Below are 17,654 nucleotides of genomic sequence, written 5' to 3' on the forward strand. Positions count from 1 at the left end.
GGTATAGATGTGCATGTGCTTGCAGTTGGGTAAAAGGTACATTGCAAAAATACAGAGTTAGTAAGCGGTCTGCGAGTGTCTGAGAGAGAATTAATGTATGTTGCGTGTCTGCATGCATCACAGCGACAAAGAACTTGAATGCCAGCTCATTGAGGAGTCTCGGCACATTCCAGTGTCTTTATTAAGATCATACCTGGCTTGTCTGTTTTTTAAAAAGTCTGTTATCGCATGAAATGTGTGTGTGTGTGTGCGTGCATGCATGTCATCTCTCCCTTTACAGAGTCTGAGTGGCAGAGACAAGGGTTGGGAGGTTCATTTGAGAGCCCACTGAGTACCCTTCTACTCTTTTCTTTTTGGATTCAGGGAACCCAGGCGTGTGTGAGAGTTTGTGTGTTTGAGTAAGAGTGTGTGTTTCTGGACACTGGGTGCAAATCTGTCTGTGTGTGTGTGTGTGTGTGTGTGTGTGTGTGTGTGTGAGAGAGAGAGAGCGTGAACCTGAACTCCTTTTGATTTAAAGCCCTCCATTTGAGTGGCTGAAGGAGCATTTTGTTCTGCTCTGGTATGCAGAAAGCTCCTTGACACAGTAGCCACAGCTCCCAGGCCTTGAACCTGAGCTGAAGAATCACACAAAGAACTCCATAATAACAGTTAATCTTCATAAAAACTTTATTGGTTACCATGGCCTACAATTCATTTGTTTCTTGAAAGTTCACATCTCCAATTTTAAAAGTCTACAAAAATATCTCAACATTAGTTGTAAATGAAATATGGTAGGATTTTAATACCATTACAAACAGTTGTTAAAAACATAGGATTCGTAGAGGTAATATTCGGCTTGTTTACATCAAGCTACTAAAAGCTTTTTTAATTAAGTCATGCTTGAGGCCATGGTGTATGAGGGAAAAGGATGAACAACTAAAACCGCAACTTGATAAGAAATGTACAAAAATATATATATATACATTTATGTGGGTGCCCACATGAATGGCTCAATGGAACCCTGGCTTTAGAGAGGGAAGATTATGAAAAATGGTAATGAGATACGACCAGGTCTCGTGGTGTGCTGCACTTCCATCACCCACCATGATCAACAGTGACAGTCATCGATCCTCAGTCTCCCAGTTCACGGCCTGCATTATTGGCACTCGGTTGTCGATAACAATGCTGGTGTCGTGCCACAAACCCCTGGTGTCATGGAAACCACGTGCCAAGGCAGTGAACCAAATAAATGAGGTGGATGGGTGTGAAGGGGGCAGGGGAGACGATGATATCTATAAACCCTGTCTGTTTTTTGCAATGTGACCTCATTACTTTAATCCCAATGGGGAATACAGTGTAAAAGCAACGGCAGAGGATAATGGAGAAATGTGTAGAACTGTGTCATGTAGTGAGGGTTATGCTATTCTTTATTCTACAGTTGAACGTATTTACAGAGTTATTCGTTATTGGGTGAAAGTCTAGAACCTTCTATTCCATGGCCTTAGTTCTCTCTTGTTTGGAATGGCATTTTAAATGTTTCAATACTTAAAAAATGTTTTTACAGTACCAGTCAAAAGTTTGGACACATCTACTAATTCAGGGGTTGATCTCTATTTTGACTATTGTAGTAACCAACCAAGTCCATATTATGGCAAGAAGAGCTCAAATAAGCAAAGACAAACGTCAGTCCATCATTACTTTAAGACAGGAAGGTCAGTCAATCCGGAACTCTTGGACTCCCGAGTGGCGCAGCGGTCTAAGGCACTGCATCTCAGTGCAAGGGGCATCACTATAGTACCTGGTTAGAATCCAGGCTGTATCACATCTGGCTGTGATTGGGAGTCCCATAGGGTGGCGCACAATTGGCGTAGCGTCGTCCAGATTTGGTCGGAGTAGGCGGTCATTGTAAATAAGAATAACAACCTATCCCTCAACGTAACCAAGACTAAGGAGATGATTGTGGACTACAGGAAAAGGAGGATTGAGCATGCCCCCATTCTCATCGACGGGGCTGTAGTGGGGCAGGTTGAGAGCTTTAAGTTCCTTGGTGTCCACATCAACAACAAACTAGAATGGTCCAAACACACCAAGACAGTCGTGAAGAGAGCACAACAAAGCCTATTCTCCCTCAGGAAACTAAAAAGATTTGGCATGGGTCCTCAGATCCTCAAAAGGTTCTACAGCTGCAACATCGAGAGCATCCTGACTGGTTGCATCACTGCCTGGTATGACAATTGCTTGGCCTCTGACCGCAAGGCACTACAGAGGGTAGTGCGTACGGCCCAGTACATCACTGGGGCTAAGCTGCCTGCCATCCATGACCTCTACACCAGGCTCTGTCAGAGTAAGGCCCTAAAAATTGTCAAAGACCCCAGCCACCCCAGTCATAGACTGTTCTCTCTACTACCGCATGGCAAGCGGTACCCGGAGTGCCAAGTCTAGGACAAAAAGGCTTCTCAACAGTTTTTACACATAAGCCATAAGACTCCTGAACAGGTAATCAAATGGCTACCTGGACTCTTTGCATTGTGTGCCCCCCTTTTTTTACACTGCTGCTACCCTCTGTTTATCATACATGCATAGTCACTTTAATTATACATTAATGCACATACTACCTTAATTGGGCCGACCAACCAGTACTCCCGCACATTGGCTAACCGGGCTATCTGCATTGTGTCCCACCACCCGCTAAACCCTCTTTTACACTACTGCTACTCTCTGTTCATCATATATGCATCGTCACTTTAACCATATCTACATGTACATACTACCTCTATCAGCCTGACTAACCTATCTTTGTATGTAGCCTCGCTACCGTATATAGCCTGTCTTTTTACTGTTGTTTTATTCTTTACTTACCTATTGTTCACCTAATACCTTTTTTGCACTATTGGTTAGAGCCTGTAAGTAAGCATTTCACTGTAAGGTCTACACCTGTTGTATTCGGCGCATGTGACAAATAAACTTTGATTTGATTTGATTTGTAAAGGCTATTTGACCAAGGAGAGTGATGGAGTGCTGCATCAGATGACCTGGCCTCCACAATCACCCGACCTCAACCAATTTGAGATGGTTTGGGATGAGTTGGACCGCAGAGTGAAGGAAAAGCAGCCAACAAGTGCTCAGCATATGTGGGCACTTCTCCAACACCGCTGGAAAAGCATTACTCATAAAGCTGGTTAAGAGAATGCCAAAAGTGTCCAAAGCTGTCATCAACGCAATGGGTGGCTACTTTGAAGAATCTAAAATCTATAATACATTTTGATTTGCATAACACTTTTTGATTACTACATGATTCCATATGTATTATTTCATAGTTTTGATGTCTTCACTTATTCTACAATGTAGAAAATAACAAAAATAAAGAAAATCCCTTGAATGATTAGGTGTGTCCAAATGTTTGACTGGTACTGTATGCATACATTGTATATATACATATACTGTATTTATATGTATACTGTATATACTTCTATATTTCTTATAATTTTGTTCAGTGCAATTGGAAATACATGGATGAATAATTAGAGATAATCAATTATCCACTTCTGAGGGTGGTGTGACCTTTTTTGAAGAATCATCCCTCAAAGTGGTCATTCCTGTGCTTCAAATTCCCCGTTCTCTCTTCCTTTTTGGTCAAAGGACATTTGATTGGCTACAGTTGAAGCTCCCTGTGAGCAGATTGGACACGGAGGAACTGACTGTTTATATCACACAGTGTTGTGTCAGTTTTCTGGAAACTTGCCTCAATGGGAATGTCTTTTGAAACCGAAGAGACTTTATTCGCACTTTTCTTTAGTCGTAGTGTTATTCGTTTAAATTTGTGTTGCTGTTTTGTCCATTAAAGTTCTGTATTTTGACATGTTGTAGGTTTTGTGTGGACCCCAGGAAGAATAGCTGCTTCTTCTTCAACAGCTAATGGAGATCCGAATAAAAATCAAATCACTGTGGTTAGGCCTTTTCTGGCAACTTCAGAGCTTCTACATTTTCCCTTCGTTTGTAGGACAGTTGAATCTGGGGCAGGACTCTGGAACTGGTCTGTCCCCAAAATCATCCCCCCTTTCCTTTCCTCCCCTGTCCTCTTGACCTTCCCTTTGAAGACAGACACTTATTCCCTACTACTTGAGCTGGACTGACCAAAATGTTTACAAATAGAAACTAAATACTCATTGGACATTTGCAAAATTCTCATCGATATCTGTCCTTGTTTTTTTAGCAGTTATATGATGGCTTCTCCATCGCTTGACTCATGAAAATCCAATTATACAGCATGAGCATTAGACAATTCAATTTTGCCTATAATGGAGGCTCATCGGATGTCCTGAAACACCTTGGGAAATTGTTTCCCGTTGGATTTTCCTATGTAACATTATCCATGGGTGGAACTTAGGAGTCTGAACAGGATGTTTGTTAGCAGTATTGACCAGTAAACTGAACAAAAAATGTTTTTATTTTGATAATTTCTCTGTTATTTCTCATTGCAATGGTTTTTCTTAGTGCTCTCCTAACAATAGGCCTACCATTCATCTCCGAACCGTCCTCTCCAATGCTACTGCAGATTGGGCTATTTCCACAGGCCCTAATGAGTTTGTGTTGTCCACTTCACTTCCCATATTGATCAGTGGAGATGGTCACTCGATGGTTGCTCTCTGCTGTTCTGGCCAGGCCCAAGATCGATGATACCTAGTTGGGGGTACAGGTTTTGGAAGTTGTTTTCTTACTTTTCTGAACGGCATGATTTTTCTTGGGAATGCATTATCTTCTGGTTCTGTCTAAGATGGCATTAGAGGAAAATTATAGATCCATTGGCATCGAAAAATGAACATTTGCCCAGTGATGTATGGATATTGAGATAGAAGGAATATAAGTTTCCAAATGTTTTCTTAATTGGTCTCTCACAGGGGTCATTTGAGGACAGAGATTCATGTGCTAGGTTCTCCTGTGGGGACAGCCAAATAACTTTTATAGGTTTGAGATATAACTTTTTTTCTAATAGTGCAGTATTACTTGTGATGAGCACCAAAGCATTTAGAACCCCTCCCCACCCCACCCCCACACCCCCACACGCACTACCTGTTCTCTAGTGTAAAAGTAATTTTATCAGGCCCTCTGGAAACCTACAATCTAACAAGTGAGGAGCAGCCTCTGCATAAATTAAAGATAATCCTGGCTAAATTATGTAAATGTATTCACAGGGGTAAAAGGGGAGGCACATGGAAGCATGATATTGAAGTAGAGAATCCCAAAGGCTTGGGATTGCCCTTTAAAATGTAGCTCTCTTTGTTACGTCTCAGGCCTGGGGAAATACTACACCAAACTCAATAAAATACATTCACTTTATGATCTTATTGTGGTATTTCCACCCAACTGATCATTACCATAAAACCATCAATAAAATCCACTTGATTGAATGATGGTAATGATCTGTTTGAGGGAAATCTTGATTTGTATGGTCATTCAATCCTGTTTAAACAAGTGGTGTATGTGTATCATCGGTCCAGACTTAGAGTAACTATCTGGCAAGTCTTCTCTGGTGCTTTCCAAAATATTCTGCCTGTATGTTTAGTTTTAAACCCCTTAGGCCTAATCTATTAAAACATGTGTGAACCGGCTCTGTGAGCTAGTGGACTCAGAGTTTAGTGTCACATGAATTGTGATGGACCACCCCTCCCTTCCCCTCAATATTGAGGGAGTGTTAGCCATTTTGTTGAAACACGCAAGCTTGAAGATATGTAACCCCCCGACTTATGCTCCTTGACCCCCCCCCCCCCCCCACACACACACACATCTCCACACCCACATGCACTTGTCCCACATTCCCTGACTGAATTGTGATTTCAGGGTCACTGGTGATGTGCTAGTCTCCATTTCACCAGAGTTTAACCCACTCCTCTAAGTCAAGAGGTCATTGGCACTTCACAAAAAGTAGTCCTCCCCCAGCATCTCTGTTACTTAGCCTATGGTTTGTATTGGCTCCATGCTGCTCTTTGCTTTTCTTTTCTTACCAGCCATATAGCTAGCTCCTCAGAATAAATCTATACGTGTGAACCTAAAGTTTCCTAATACATTACCATTTCATGTTGAGAAGTGGAGTTTGGCAACCCATAGTCAACCATTCCACTTCAGTCTGGTGCCCTGACAAGTAGCCATAGCCACGGGAAGTAGGGATGCTGAGGGTGTTGGAGATTTGAACGTGGAATCAGATTGTAAGCATGGTACCTCATGGTTGCCAGCTCAGACCCCATTTCCAGGGATTTTATTTTTATTTAGCGTATAAACTTCTCCTATGTTTTCCCTTCATTTATTGCTAAATCCCCCATCATAGAAATATGGGAGCAGCCAACTGACTTATTTGTGTTTTATAGTGAATGGCATTCTGGAATTAGGGAGTTTATTTGTTAAACATGAACAAACATGGCTGCCATCTTAAAGAATTTAGCTCCTGTTAGCTTACCTGACACATCTCTTTTCTAAACAATATTACATTTCTCCCGTGTGCTCACCAGAGATGAGATACATTGGAAACAAGTCTAGCTGTTAGGTCGCTAACTTAGGTTTTGTTTTTTTGTCGGGCAACTTGTTATTTAGATTGGTTTATGGAATGAGTTTGGCTGTGTTCCGCGTGATGTTTGGATGATGAAGTTTGCATTCATCTTTTACAATAAAAGGTCAAATTGAGGAATAAAGTTGTGAAGACCTTCATTTCCCAGCAGTACAAAACAACAGTACAACGACTTTTTGAGCAGAATTAATTGAATTAATTGACCATCCTTATACAACCACTTAAATGTGAATGTACGTTACTGTATTGTACATAGGCGGGTCATCTAGGTTTGTACCTGTAGACTTTCCATCGGCATAAAGAAAAATAATGCACAATACTGCAATTGATTGAGTACATTAAGTGGTTTGTGAAGATGTGATGGTGTGGCTCTGTTGGTAGAGCATGGTGCTTGCAGCACTAGTGTTGTGGGTTTGATCCACATGGGGGACCATTACAAAAATGTATGCACTCACTACTTACTGTATGGTGATCTGGATAAGAGCATCTACTGAAATGGAAAAGCAATGAATAGACCATTTCAGTTTTCACATAGAAATAAGTTGCATTTGCAAAGTATTTCTAGAAACTGGAAAATAGCATTTTTTATATTCCACAGGTATTATCCGTTTAACCCTTTTGTAGGCTGGTCATGGCTCACATCAACAGCATCCTCCAGGATACCCTAGACCCACTCCAATTTGCATATCGCCCCCAACAGCTGATATCTGAGCAGCTAACCGATCGCTGCAGCTGTACATAGTCCATCTGTAAATAGCCCAGCCAATCTACCTACCTCATCCCATACTGTTTTTATTTGATTTACTTTTCTGCTCTTTTGCACACCAGTATCTCAACTTGCACATCATCATCTGATCATTTATCACTCCAGTGTTAATCTGCTAAATTGTAATTATTCTCTCCAATGGCCTATTTATTGCCTACCTCATGCCTTTTGCACACACTGTATATAGACTTTCTTTTTTCTACTGTGTCATTGACTTGTTTATTGTGTTATTGGCTTGTTTATTGTTTACTCCATGTGTATCTCTGTGTTGTTGTCTGTGTCACACTGCTTTACTTTATCTTGGCCAGGTCGCAGTTGTAAATGAGAACTTGTTCTCAAATAGCCTACCTGGTTAAATAAAGGTGATTTTTTTTTTTTTTAAATGACGCAATCTCAATTGCACTCCACACTGCCCTTTCCTACCTGGACAAAATTAACACCTATGTGAGAATGCTGTTCATTGACTACAGCTCAGCGTTCAACACCATAGTGCCCATGAAGCTCATCACTAAGCTAAGGACCCTGGGACTAAACACCTCCCTCTGCAACTGGATCCTGGACTTCCTGACGGGCCGCCCTCAGGTGGTAAGGGTAGGCAAAAACACGTCTGCCACGCTGATCCTCAACACTGGGGCCCCTCAGGGGTGTGTACTTATTCCCCTCCTGTACTCCCTGTTCACACACGACTGTGTGGCCAAACACGACTCCAACACCATCATTAAGTTGGCTGATGACACAACAGTGGTAGGCCTGATCACGGACAATGTTGAGACAGACAATAGGGAGGAGGTCAGAGAACTGGCAGTGTGGTGCCAGGACAACAACCTCTCCCTCAATGTGAGCAAGACAAAGGAGCTGTTCGTGGACTACAGGATAAGGAGGGCCGAACAGGCCCCCATTAACATCAACAGGGCTGTAGTGGAGCGGGTCAAGAGTTTCAAGTTCTTTGGTGTTCACGTCACCAACGAACTATCATGGTCCAAACACACCAAGACAGTCGTGAAGATGGCAAGACAAAACCTTTTCCCCTTCAGGAGACTAAAAAGATTTGGCATGGGTCCCCAGATCCTCAAAAAGTTCCACAGCTGCACCATCGAGAGCATCCTGACCGGTTGCATCACTGCCTGGTATGGCAACTGCTCGGCATCTGACCGTAAGGCGCTACAGAGTGTAGTGCGGTCCTGCCCAGTATATCACTGGGGCCAAGCTTCCTGCCATCCAGGACCTATATAATAGGCGGTGTCAGAGGAAAGCCCATAAAATTATCAGAGACTCCAGTCACCCAAGTCATAGACTGTTTTCTCTGCTACCACACGGCAAGCGGTACCGGAGTGCCAAGTCTAGGACCTAAAGGCTCCTTAACAGCTTTATGTTGACCCCCCCCCCCATTTGTTCTGTACACTTCTGCTACTCCTGTTAATTATCTATGCATAGTCACTTCACCACTACCTACATGTACAAATTTTCCTCAATTTACCTGTACCCTGCACACTGACCCGGTACCCCCTGTATATAGTCTCGTAATTATTGTGTTTGGTAAATATTTTCTTCACTCTTCTTGAACTGCACTGTTGGTTAAGGGCTTGTAAATGAACATTTCACAGTAAGGTCTACACTTGTTGTACTCGGCGCATGTGACAAATAATGTTTTGATTTGTACAGATAATCAACAGCCTCAAGTTACAAATCCTGGTAAACGCTCAAACTCAATAAAGTGGTGCACTCGGCCTTTACTAGTCCGGTATTAGCAGACTGATATAGACTTCTGTATGGGATATTGATATGGCCCTTGGCAATAAAACACAATCCAGCATTGCTGCTGGCTATGCAAATAGCCTAATGGTTTGTGTTAAAATTTAAATTAAATAAAACATATTCAGAATAAAGTTACAAAACGACTGTTGCAACTGAGTTACATGGAATTATCACTATTTGTAATGAATTAATGATATCAATAAATCAATGAACGCAGGCTATTTCCTTACAAAAAAGTCCTATCAATTCCGTTAAATAGAGCTCGTGCATTGTGGTCTGTGGGAGGCGCACGCTTCTCATACACTTTCCCTCCTCGCGCTCACCGTTCATCTCCGAGTAGGAGACGAACAACCTCACCGGAGATACCGAAAAGAAAGGAGTGAGGATACACCGGGACCGGACAACACAACAACTCGCAGCATGAAACAAATGTGAAACCGTCACGGGACTATCTTTCCCAAGAAGCATACATTCGAGTTTTTATTGTCTTTGTCGAGATTTGTGAGGTTGGTGAAATATGGAAACGGCTGTTTCAAGAGGCTTATTGCTCGCTCAGCTCTTGATCGTCTGTCAATTAGGTAAGAGCTTGAATTTAATTTCGTTTTTTCTCATTGTTAATTATTATTATATCATTTTTGTACAGCCTTTTTTTAACTTGATGGTTACTGTTGATTCTGTGAAGGTAGCCTACCTGTTTCTCTCCGAGAATGCAATGCGCGTGAAGTTCAGGTTCAAATGAACTCGGTTCGCTTCACTAGCCTACTTTGTGTACACCTCAATTTTATGTTTCATGGATTATTTTGCTGATTTGATTTATAAACCTGAAGATAATAATCGACCTTTCGGTCTATTTCAATTATCTTCGAATGGTTATGCACAAGCGGTGTGCGTCTTTGGAGAAGTGGGCTCTGTGTTATTAAACATCATGTTGAAGTGCGGTTATAATGCAATGTAGGACTTGTCATAATCATGCATTACCCCTTTATAATGTCTTATTATCATCTCACAAGGATCTTGACTAAATTCGAAAATACACAACGTATTGTAATCCTTATGATTAAAATACAGTCGTGTGCTTATAGATAATTGGCGTTAGCGATATTTGTTGTGCAATAGAGCACCGAGGAACATCTAAAGTCTATCACTTTGGGGTTGCTTCGCAAAGAAAGTTAAACATTCAACATTGTTTCTGTGTTGTGTATGAAGGGGCCAAGTGTAAAGAATCCCAACTGAATGTGCATTCCCAATCAACGGGTGTGTGGTATTTATTTGGTCCTGAAATATAACGTTAGTGGAGCTGTGTAGCATGAAAAGGGTGGTTTCGCCACGGCTGTCGAACTATGTTACTTGTAAGTAAAACGCATTTTTTTTTTGGAAAGGGGGGCTAGTAGTGATTTGGTCGATAGGTGCTACTGAAATGAATGGTATGACAGTCTCAAGCTGCCTGGAAACTAGTGCTTCTGCTACCCCAGCAGAGCCATTAACCACCAGCGTTTTAGGGCTAATGTTTTGGGTTACATTCCACAACTGTATTTCTCTCCTGACATTCAACTAGCCTTTGGTTACACTTTATTTGAAGCCTACGGTACTGTAGGTAGCCTATAAATAATGTGCTATTGATGTGTTATAAGTACGTTTAATTGCACATATTTTGATAGTTATCTTGTCATTTTGACCAAATTCAAATTGATCTATCAATGGGGTTGCTGTTACAGCCACCGTTGGTTACAGGACAATACAGGCAAATGTTTGAATAAACTGATAATTTACATATCCCCACAGAACTTAGTGAAAGGAGGGTTTTCTTAATTCGCCCAGTTGGTCTTAGCCGTTCAGCATCAATATGGCACACACGTACAGTGCAAAAGTGTCAAGGAGGAGACTGATATGCTTGGTTTAATCTTTTGGGTGAGGCATTAGACAAAGACTTGAAAAAAGCTAGTTTGCTTAAGAGCTAAAAGCCTTTTGTGACAGGCCTTGTGAACTGGGATATCAAATGTGTTGGTACATGCTGAATGCTTTACCACATGCATCCCAACACCACCACTCCCCTCTTCTTCTCCCTTCTTTTTGCCCCTTTCAGTAGAGTGCTTTAAATGACGCTTTGATGAAACGTGGAGGACAAAGGAAGCGGTCGTTTGTTGGGAAGGCAGCATAGGGATTGATGGCAGAAAAAAGACACAAAGTGAATGAATGCAACTTAGACTCTGCACCATCTGTCTTCCCAATGTGGTGGGCTATAGATGGGGCATTTACACTGGGCATCATCCACAGTGCCCCGCTCTCTCTCGGATGAGGAAGTCTCTGTGCCTGTTGTTTTGGAGCAGGGTGGTCGTGACAGATGGCAGTCATAGTTTGTCACTCAGTCATTCAGGTAGATGGTTGGTTGGTGGGGTTCCAGATTCCATACCCCTTTGCCTCTTGGAAGTCCACCTTAGAAGGATGTGTCACAAGCTGTTGGTCCAATGCTTAATCCAGTTTCAGATGTGGCCTACTGGTATAATGAGGACAGTGTGCCAGTTCATAACTTCATGTTGCCCATGCAGCTGATATCACACTGAGGAACACAATAAACTACACTTGTAGAGTACACAGCTCAATAAGTTTAGTTGCATAGAGTGTATTTGCGTAATCTCAAATGACTGTGTGTGAGTCAAACATTGTCAACTTTAGTCTGAGTATGGCTGTTGTTAACTGTGCAAAATCACACTTATTACCAACAGTAATTGAAACTCAGCTTCCCAGCTCCTTTGATACGAAGACAAAAAGCTTTTACTCCATGCCACATCAACCTTGTTCTTTCTGCCCCTCTCTACTCATTCTTCTCATTTCCTCTTCTACCTTCTCCCATTCTTCTTTCTCCTTCTCTCCCTCTTTCTCTGAGGAAGCTGCGGGACACCCTACCAGAGCAGCTTGGCACGCTGGTCCTCTTAGCCATCCAAGCAGGGTTGCTGGTAAAAAGCAGAGCAGATTTACAATCGGCGGCAGGAGGGGTATTTGATGACCAGATTAGTTGGTATTAGGCTCAACGGCATTCACTCAAGTTTGCACAGGGGCCACACTGAATTCTCTGAGTCGCCCCTCTCTCTCTCCCCGGCCATGGATGAATAGGACTATGGTTACGTGGTGGTACAGACCAGCCAAGCCTCCATAGCGGAGCCCAGGACACTGGTTCTCCTCCATATCCTCCGTCTTCCCAAGGCCTCCCCCGTGAATTATGCTGTCAGAAGAGAGATTTGTTTTGTGTGGGTGGGGGAGAAGCTGGCAGAGGGCAACGGTGTTCGATGGTGTTCAGCGGTGCGCAGCGACACAGCAAGGGGGGACCATTGTAAGCGTGACGCTAGATCGAGCACCAATTTGTCCCAGAGGCAGTGGTGGCGTGGAGCAGGAGGCTCTCACGCTGCGAGACTGGAGGGGATGTGTGAGAGCGCAGCGTGTTGCGACCGTCACAGGAGTGTCATGGCAATGCTCCGACGCTCTGGCTCCCAGGCTCCCCTTCTTGACACCTCAGCGGTGCCCCCAAGCTAGGAGAGCGATGGAGTTGAGGCTTCAACCACACTTGTAATGTCATTAGTTTTGTCCAGACCTTTCTCCTTTTCATGCTCACTCTCGCTGTCTTTATTCCACACTTTCAGATGCATTCTTCTCCTCTCCTTTTTGTCCCATATATTTGTTAAACTTTTTCTCTCCCACATCATCGTCAACCTAATTCTCTCTTCTTTTCTAATTTCGCTTCCTCTCATCATTTTTTCCATTCTCCTCTCATTCCTCCAATCTCACCCCCTGTTCGTCCTCTTCTTGTCTCCCTCCCACCATCTCTACCCACTACCTATTCTCCTTCTCCTCGTTTGTCTCACAAACAACCAGGTTCTGCTGGTGTCTTTCTGGCGTTCTGCCAGCCGGGTCCTCGATGCCCACCACTGGCTGCTTAATGGATGACAGGGCAGATCCGGGTGGCCCGTCTTGCAACTGAAAGAGGGCTTCTCACACCGGGGCCATTGGGGAGAACAAGAGGAGCCCCGTAGAGTGGCTGGTAGAGAGCCATTGATTTCTCCCCCTCTTCTTCTCTTCAGCTGCCTGTTAGTGTGTGGTCTCTTAACTGTCCTGTATATCGATGGCTGTTGTCCTGACACTGAATGCAAATCCCCAAGTGACTAAGATAAAGGCCAGCTGGCTTGTGTGAACAACACTGTTGGTCAAGGTGTATTTTGCTCTGGGGGATTGGTGGTGTATCCCCCTTTTCTTTTTTAATCTTACTTTTAGTTCTAATTCTCAATGGGACACAAGTAATGGAATTTGTAAATGTGTTGGGACATGACTGCACATAACACTCTCCAAAAGACCCATGCTCTTTTCATGTATATTAAAAATCAGTAAAGTACAAATGGAATGTAATTGCTTACAAGAGTAACATTTTGCAACAAAATTGAACTTGACATAGAATGCAGTCTAGGCACTGACAGAACTATTAAAATGTGTGTAGTATGACATGCCTGTGTAGTTACGCAAATAACTGGGACTTTGAACAACTTAAGAATCTTTTGGCAGTGCTAAGCCTAAGGCTGTACAGGTAGATATTTTACTCAAGCCAAGCTTCAAGTTGGTCAAGTTTTCGACTGTATTTCTTTGTAGGCCATGGCTGCAAATACAGAGTTTTCACCTTCACCCGCCCATATGGAAATCAAATGAAATGTATTTATAAAGCCCTTTTTACATCAGAAAATGTCACAAAGTGCTTTTATTATCACGTCTGCTCCCGCTCCCCCTCTCTGGTGCTCGAGGGCCAGGCTGCCCTTCATTACGCACACCTATTACCATCATTACGCGCAGCTGCGCAATATTGGACTCACCTGGACTCCATTACTTTGTTGATTACCCCTTCTATATCTGTCTGTTCCTCAGTTTGTTCCCTGTGTCAGCATTGATGTTATTTTTCCCCTGTCCAGACGCTGTTCCTGTTCTGTTTAATGTCCGTTGTTTATTAAATGTTCACTCCTTGTACTTGCTTCTCGTCTCCAGCATCGATTCTCACAGAATGCTGACACCACTAAAGGAAGCATCAGGGAGTTTTTGGTTTGGTTGGTGATGTTGGGTCCGGGTGCCGTCGGCGATGGAACCGGGGTGCCTCAGCTAGCTCGTCGGGCTTCCATGCCTTAGCTGGCTCGAGAGGTCTCCTTGCCGCAGTTGGCTTGGCAGGCGCCCACCCCACGTCATGCTTCAGCCGGTTCGTCAGGCTTTCACGCCTTAGCCGGATCATCAGGGTCCCACGCCTCAGCCGGCTCGCCAGGATCCCACTCCTCAGCCGGTTCTTTGGGCTTCTATGACTCAGCCAGCATGTCCAGCGCCCATGCCTCAGCCAGCCCGTTAGGCTCGCCCAGGTGGGACGCCAGGTGGCGCCCCTAGGAGGGGTGGTTACTGTCACGCCTGCTACCGGACCCCCTCTCTGGCACTCGAGGGTACCAGGCTGCCCGTCATTACGCACACCTGTCACCATCATTATACGCAGCTGCACAATATTGGACTCACCTGGACTCCATTACTTTGTTGATTACCCCCTCTACAGTGGCAAGAAAAAGTATGTGGACCCTCTGGAATTACCTGGACTTCTGCATAAATTGGTCATCAAATTTCATCTTCATCTAAGTCACAACAGACAAACACAGTCTGCTTAAGATAATACCACAAAAAAAAATGTTTTCATGTAGAGGTCGACCGATTAATTGGCATAACTGATTAATTAGGGCCGATTTCAAGTTTTCATAACAATCGGTAATCATCATTTTTGGACGCCGATTACATTGCAATCCACGAGGAGACTGCGTGACAGGCTGACCACCTGTTACTTGAGTGCAGCAAGGAGCCACGGTAAGTTGCTAGCTAGCATTAAACTTATCTTGTAAAAAAACAATCAATCTTAACATAAATCACTAGTTAACGACATATGGTTGATGATATTACTAGTTTAACTAGCTTGTCCTGCGTTGCATATAGTCAATGCATTGCCTGTTCATTTATCATCGAATCACAGCCTACTTTGCCAAACGGGTGATGATTTAACAAAAGCACATTCGCGAAAAAAGCACCATCGTTGCACCATTGTAACTAACCACAAACATCAATGCCTTTCTTAAAATCAATACACAAGTATATATTTTTAAACCTGCATATTTAGTTCAAAGAAATCCATGTTAGCGGGCAATATTAACTAGGGAAATTGTGTCACTTCTCTTGCGTTCAGTGCAAGCAGAGTCAGGGTATATGCAGCAGTTTGGGCTGCCTGGCTCGTTGCGAACTGTGTGAAGACCATTTCTTCCTAACAAAAAACGTAATTAATTTGCTAGAATTTTACATAATTATGACATAACTTTGAAGGTTGTGCAATGTAACAGCAATATTCAGAATTAGGGTTGCCACCCGTTTGATAAAATACGGAACGGTTCCATATTTCACTGAAAGAATAAACACAGCATAGATACTGTATGCTGAGACAAGGGGGGTCGGGAGACACTGTTGCCCAGGCCGACGATACCCCCGGACAAGGGGGCAGGATATAACCCTACCCACTTTGCCAAAGCACACCCACCACACCACTAGAGGGATATCAACAGAACACCAACTTACTACCCTGAGACAAGGCTGAGTATAGGCCACGAAGATCTCCACCAACCACACAAACCCGAGGGGTGAATCACCGGACAGGAAGATCACATCAATGACTCAACCCACTCAAGTCGACTATAGCGAAAAAGGCCTGGCACAACGTGACACACTCCTCCTAGGGATGGCATGGAAGAGCACTAGTCAGCCGTAGTAGTTTCAGAGGCAGAGAATCCCAGTGGAGAGAAGGGAGCCGGCCAGGCAGAGACAGCAAAGGCGGTTTGTCACTCCAGTGCCTTGCCGTTCACCTTCGCATCCCTGGGCCAGACTACACTCAATCATAGGACCTACTGAAGAGATGAGTCTTCAATAAAGACTTAAAGATTGAGACAGAGTCTGCGTCTCTCACATGTATAGGCAAGACCATACCATAAATTCTAGAGACAATAAGGAAGCCTGCGTCTTGTGACTGTAGCGTACGTGTAGGTATGTACGGCAGGACCAAATCGGAGAGATAGGTAGAAGCAACTCCATGTAATGATTTGTAGGTTAGCAGCAAAACATTGAAATCATCCCTAGCCTTAACAGGAAGCCAGTGTAGAGAGGCTAGCACTGAAGTAACATGATACGTTTTTTGGGTTCTAGTCAAGATTATAGCAGCAGTATTTATCACTGAATGAAGTTGATTTAGTGCTTTATCCTGGTAGCCGGAAAGTAGAGCATTGCAGTAGTCTTGCAGTGGTTTAGCTTTTCTGCATAATTTTTCAACAAAAAGTTTCAGATTTTTGTAATGTTACAAATATGGGAAAAAAGCTGCCCTTGAAATATACTTTATATGTTCGTCAAAAGAGAGATCAGGGTCCAGAGTAATGCCGAGGTCGTTCACAGTTTTATTTGAGACGACTGTACAACCATCAAGATGAATTGTCAGATCAAACAGCAGATATCTTTGTTTCTTGGAACCTAGAAGTAGCATCTCTGTTTTGTCTGACTTTAAAAGTAAAACATTTCCTGCTATCCACTTCCTTAGGTCTGAAACAATGCTTCCAGGGTAGGCAGTTTTGGGGCTTCACCATGTTTAATTGAAATGTACAGCTGTGTGTTGTCCGCATAGCAGTGAAAGTTGACATTGCGTATCCGAATGACATCACCAAGAGATAGAATATATAGTGAAAACAATTGTGGTCCTAAAATGGAACCTTGAGGACACCGGAACTTACAATGGATTTGTCAGAGAACAAACAGCTTTTTCTAACATTTTTGAGAGGAATGGGAGATTCAATATAGGTTCATATTTTTTATAAAAATGTCTTGGTCGAGGTTTGGCTTTTTCAGGATAGGCTTTATTACTGCCATTTTTAGTGAGTTTGGTACATGTGAAGAGAGATACATGATTTAAAAACTTGAGTGTCTCCATTGATCCTAGGTCCTGTCCTGGCAGTTATGTCCAGACTCAGGACAACTGAAATATGCAGATTCAAAGAGGAGTCTGTAATTTGCTTTCTAATGATCATGATCTTTTTGTCGAAAATGATCATGAACTCATCACTGCTTAAGTGAAGACCGTCCTCTCTTGGGGAATGCTGCTTTTTAGTTAGCTTTGTGACAGTATCACATTTTGGATCGTTTTTATTCTCCTCAATTAGGTTGGAAAAGTAGCCTGATCGAACAGCAGTGAGGGCGCTTCAATATTGCACGGTACTGTCTTTCCAAGCTAGTCGGAAGAGTTCCATTTTGGTCTTGCTCCATTTTTGTTCCAATTTTCTGGAAGTTTGCTTTAGGGTTTGGGTATTTTCTGTATACAAGGGAGCAACACCGAAACAAAAATATAAACAGAAAATGTTAACATTTTTTCCCATGCGCTCAAAAAGCTAATTTCTCTCACATTTTGTGCAACCATTTGTTTACATCCCTGTTAGTGAGCATTTCTCCTTAGCCAAGATAATCCATCCACCTGACAGGTATGGCATATCAAGAAGCTGATTAAACAGCATAATC

The 17,654-nt window shown here is 43.0% G+C and overlaps 1 protein-coding gene across 6 annotated transcripts in view; it reads left to right on the forward strand.

Moving 5' to 3' along the window:
- Positions 1-9,377: 9,377 nt before the first annotated feature.
- ptprz1a (protein tyrosine phosphatase receptor type Z1a) overlaps positions 9,378-17,654 on the forward strand; it is a 69,624-nt gene continuing 61,347 nt past the window's right edge. For all 6 annotated transcript variants that reach the window (XM_064930320.1, XM_064930321.1, XM_064930322.1 and 3 more), the window contains exon 1: positions 9,378-9,637. In XM_064930320.1, coding sequence (XP_064786392.1) covers positions 9,577-9,637 — 61 coding nt within the window. In that variant the 5' untranslated portion in view covers positions 9,378-9,576. The remainder of the gene's footprint in view (positions 9,638-17,654) is intronic.

The sequence above is a fragment of the Oncorhynchus masou genome, chromosome 22, assembly GCF_036934945.1.
Source record: "Oncorhynchus masou masou isolate Uvic2021 chromosome 22, UVic_Omas_1.1, whole genome shotgun sequence".
Taxonomy (NCBI): domain Eukaryota; kingdom Metazoa; phylum Chordata; class Actinopteri; order Salmoniformes; family Salmonidae; genus Oncorhynchus; species Oncorhynchus masou.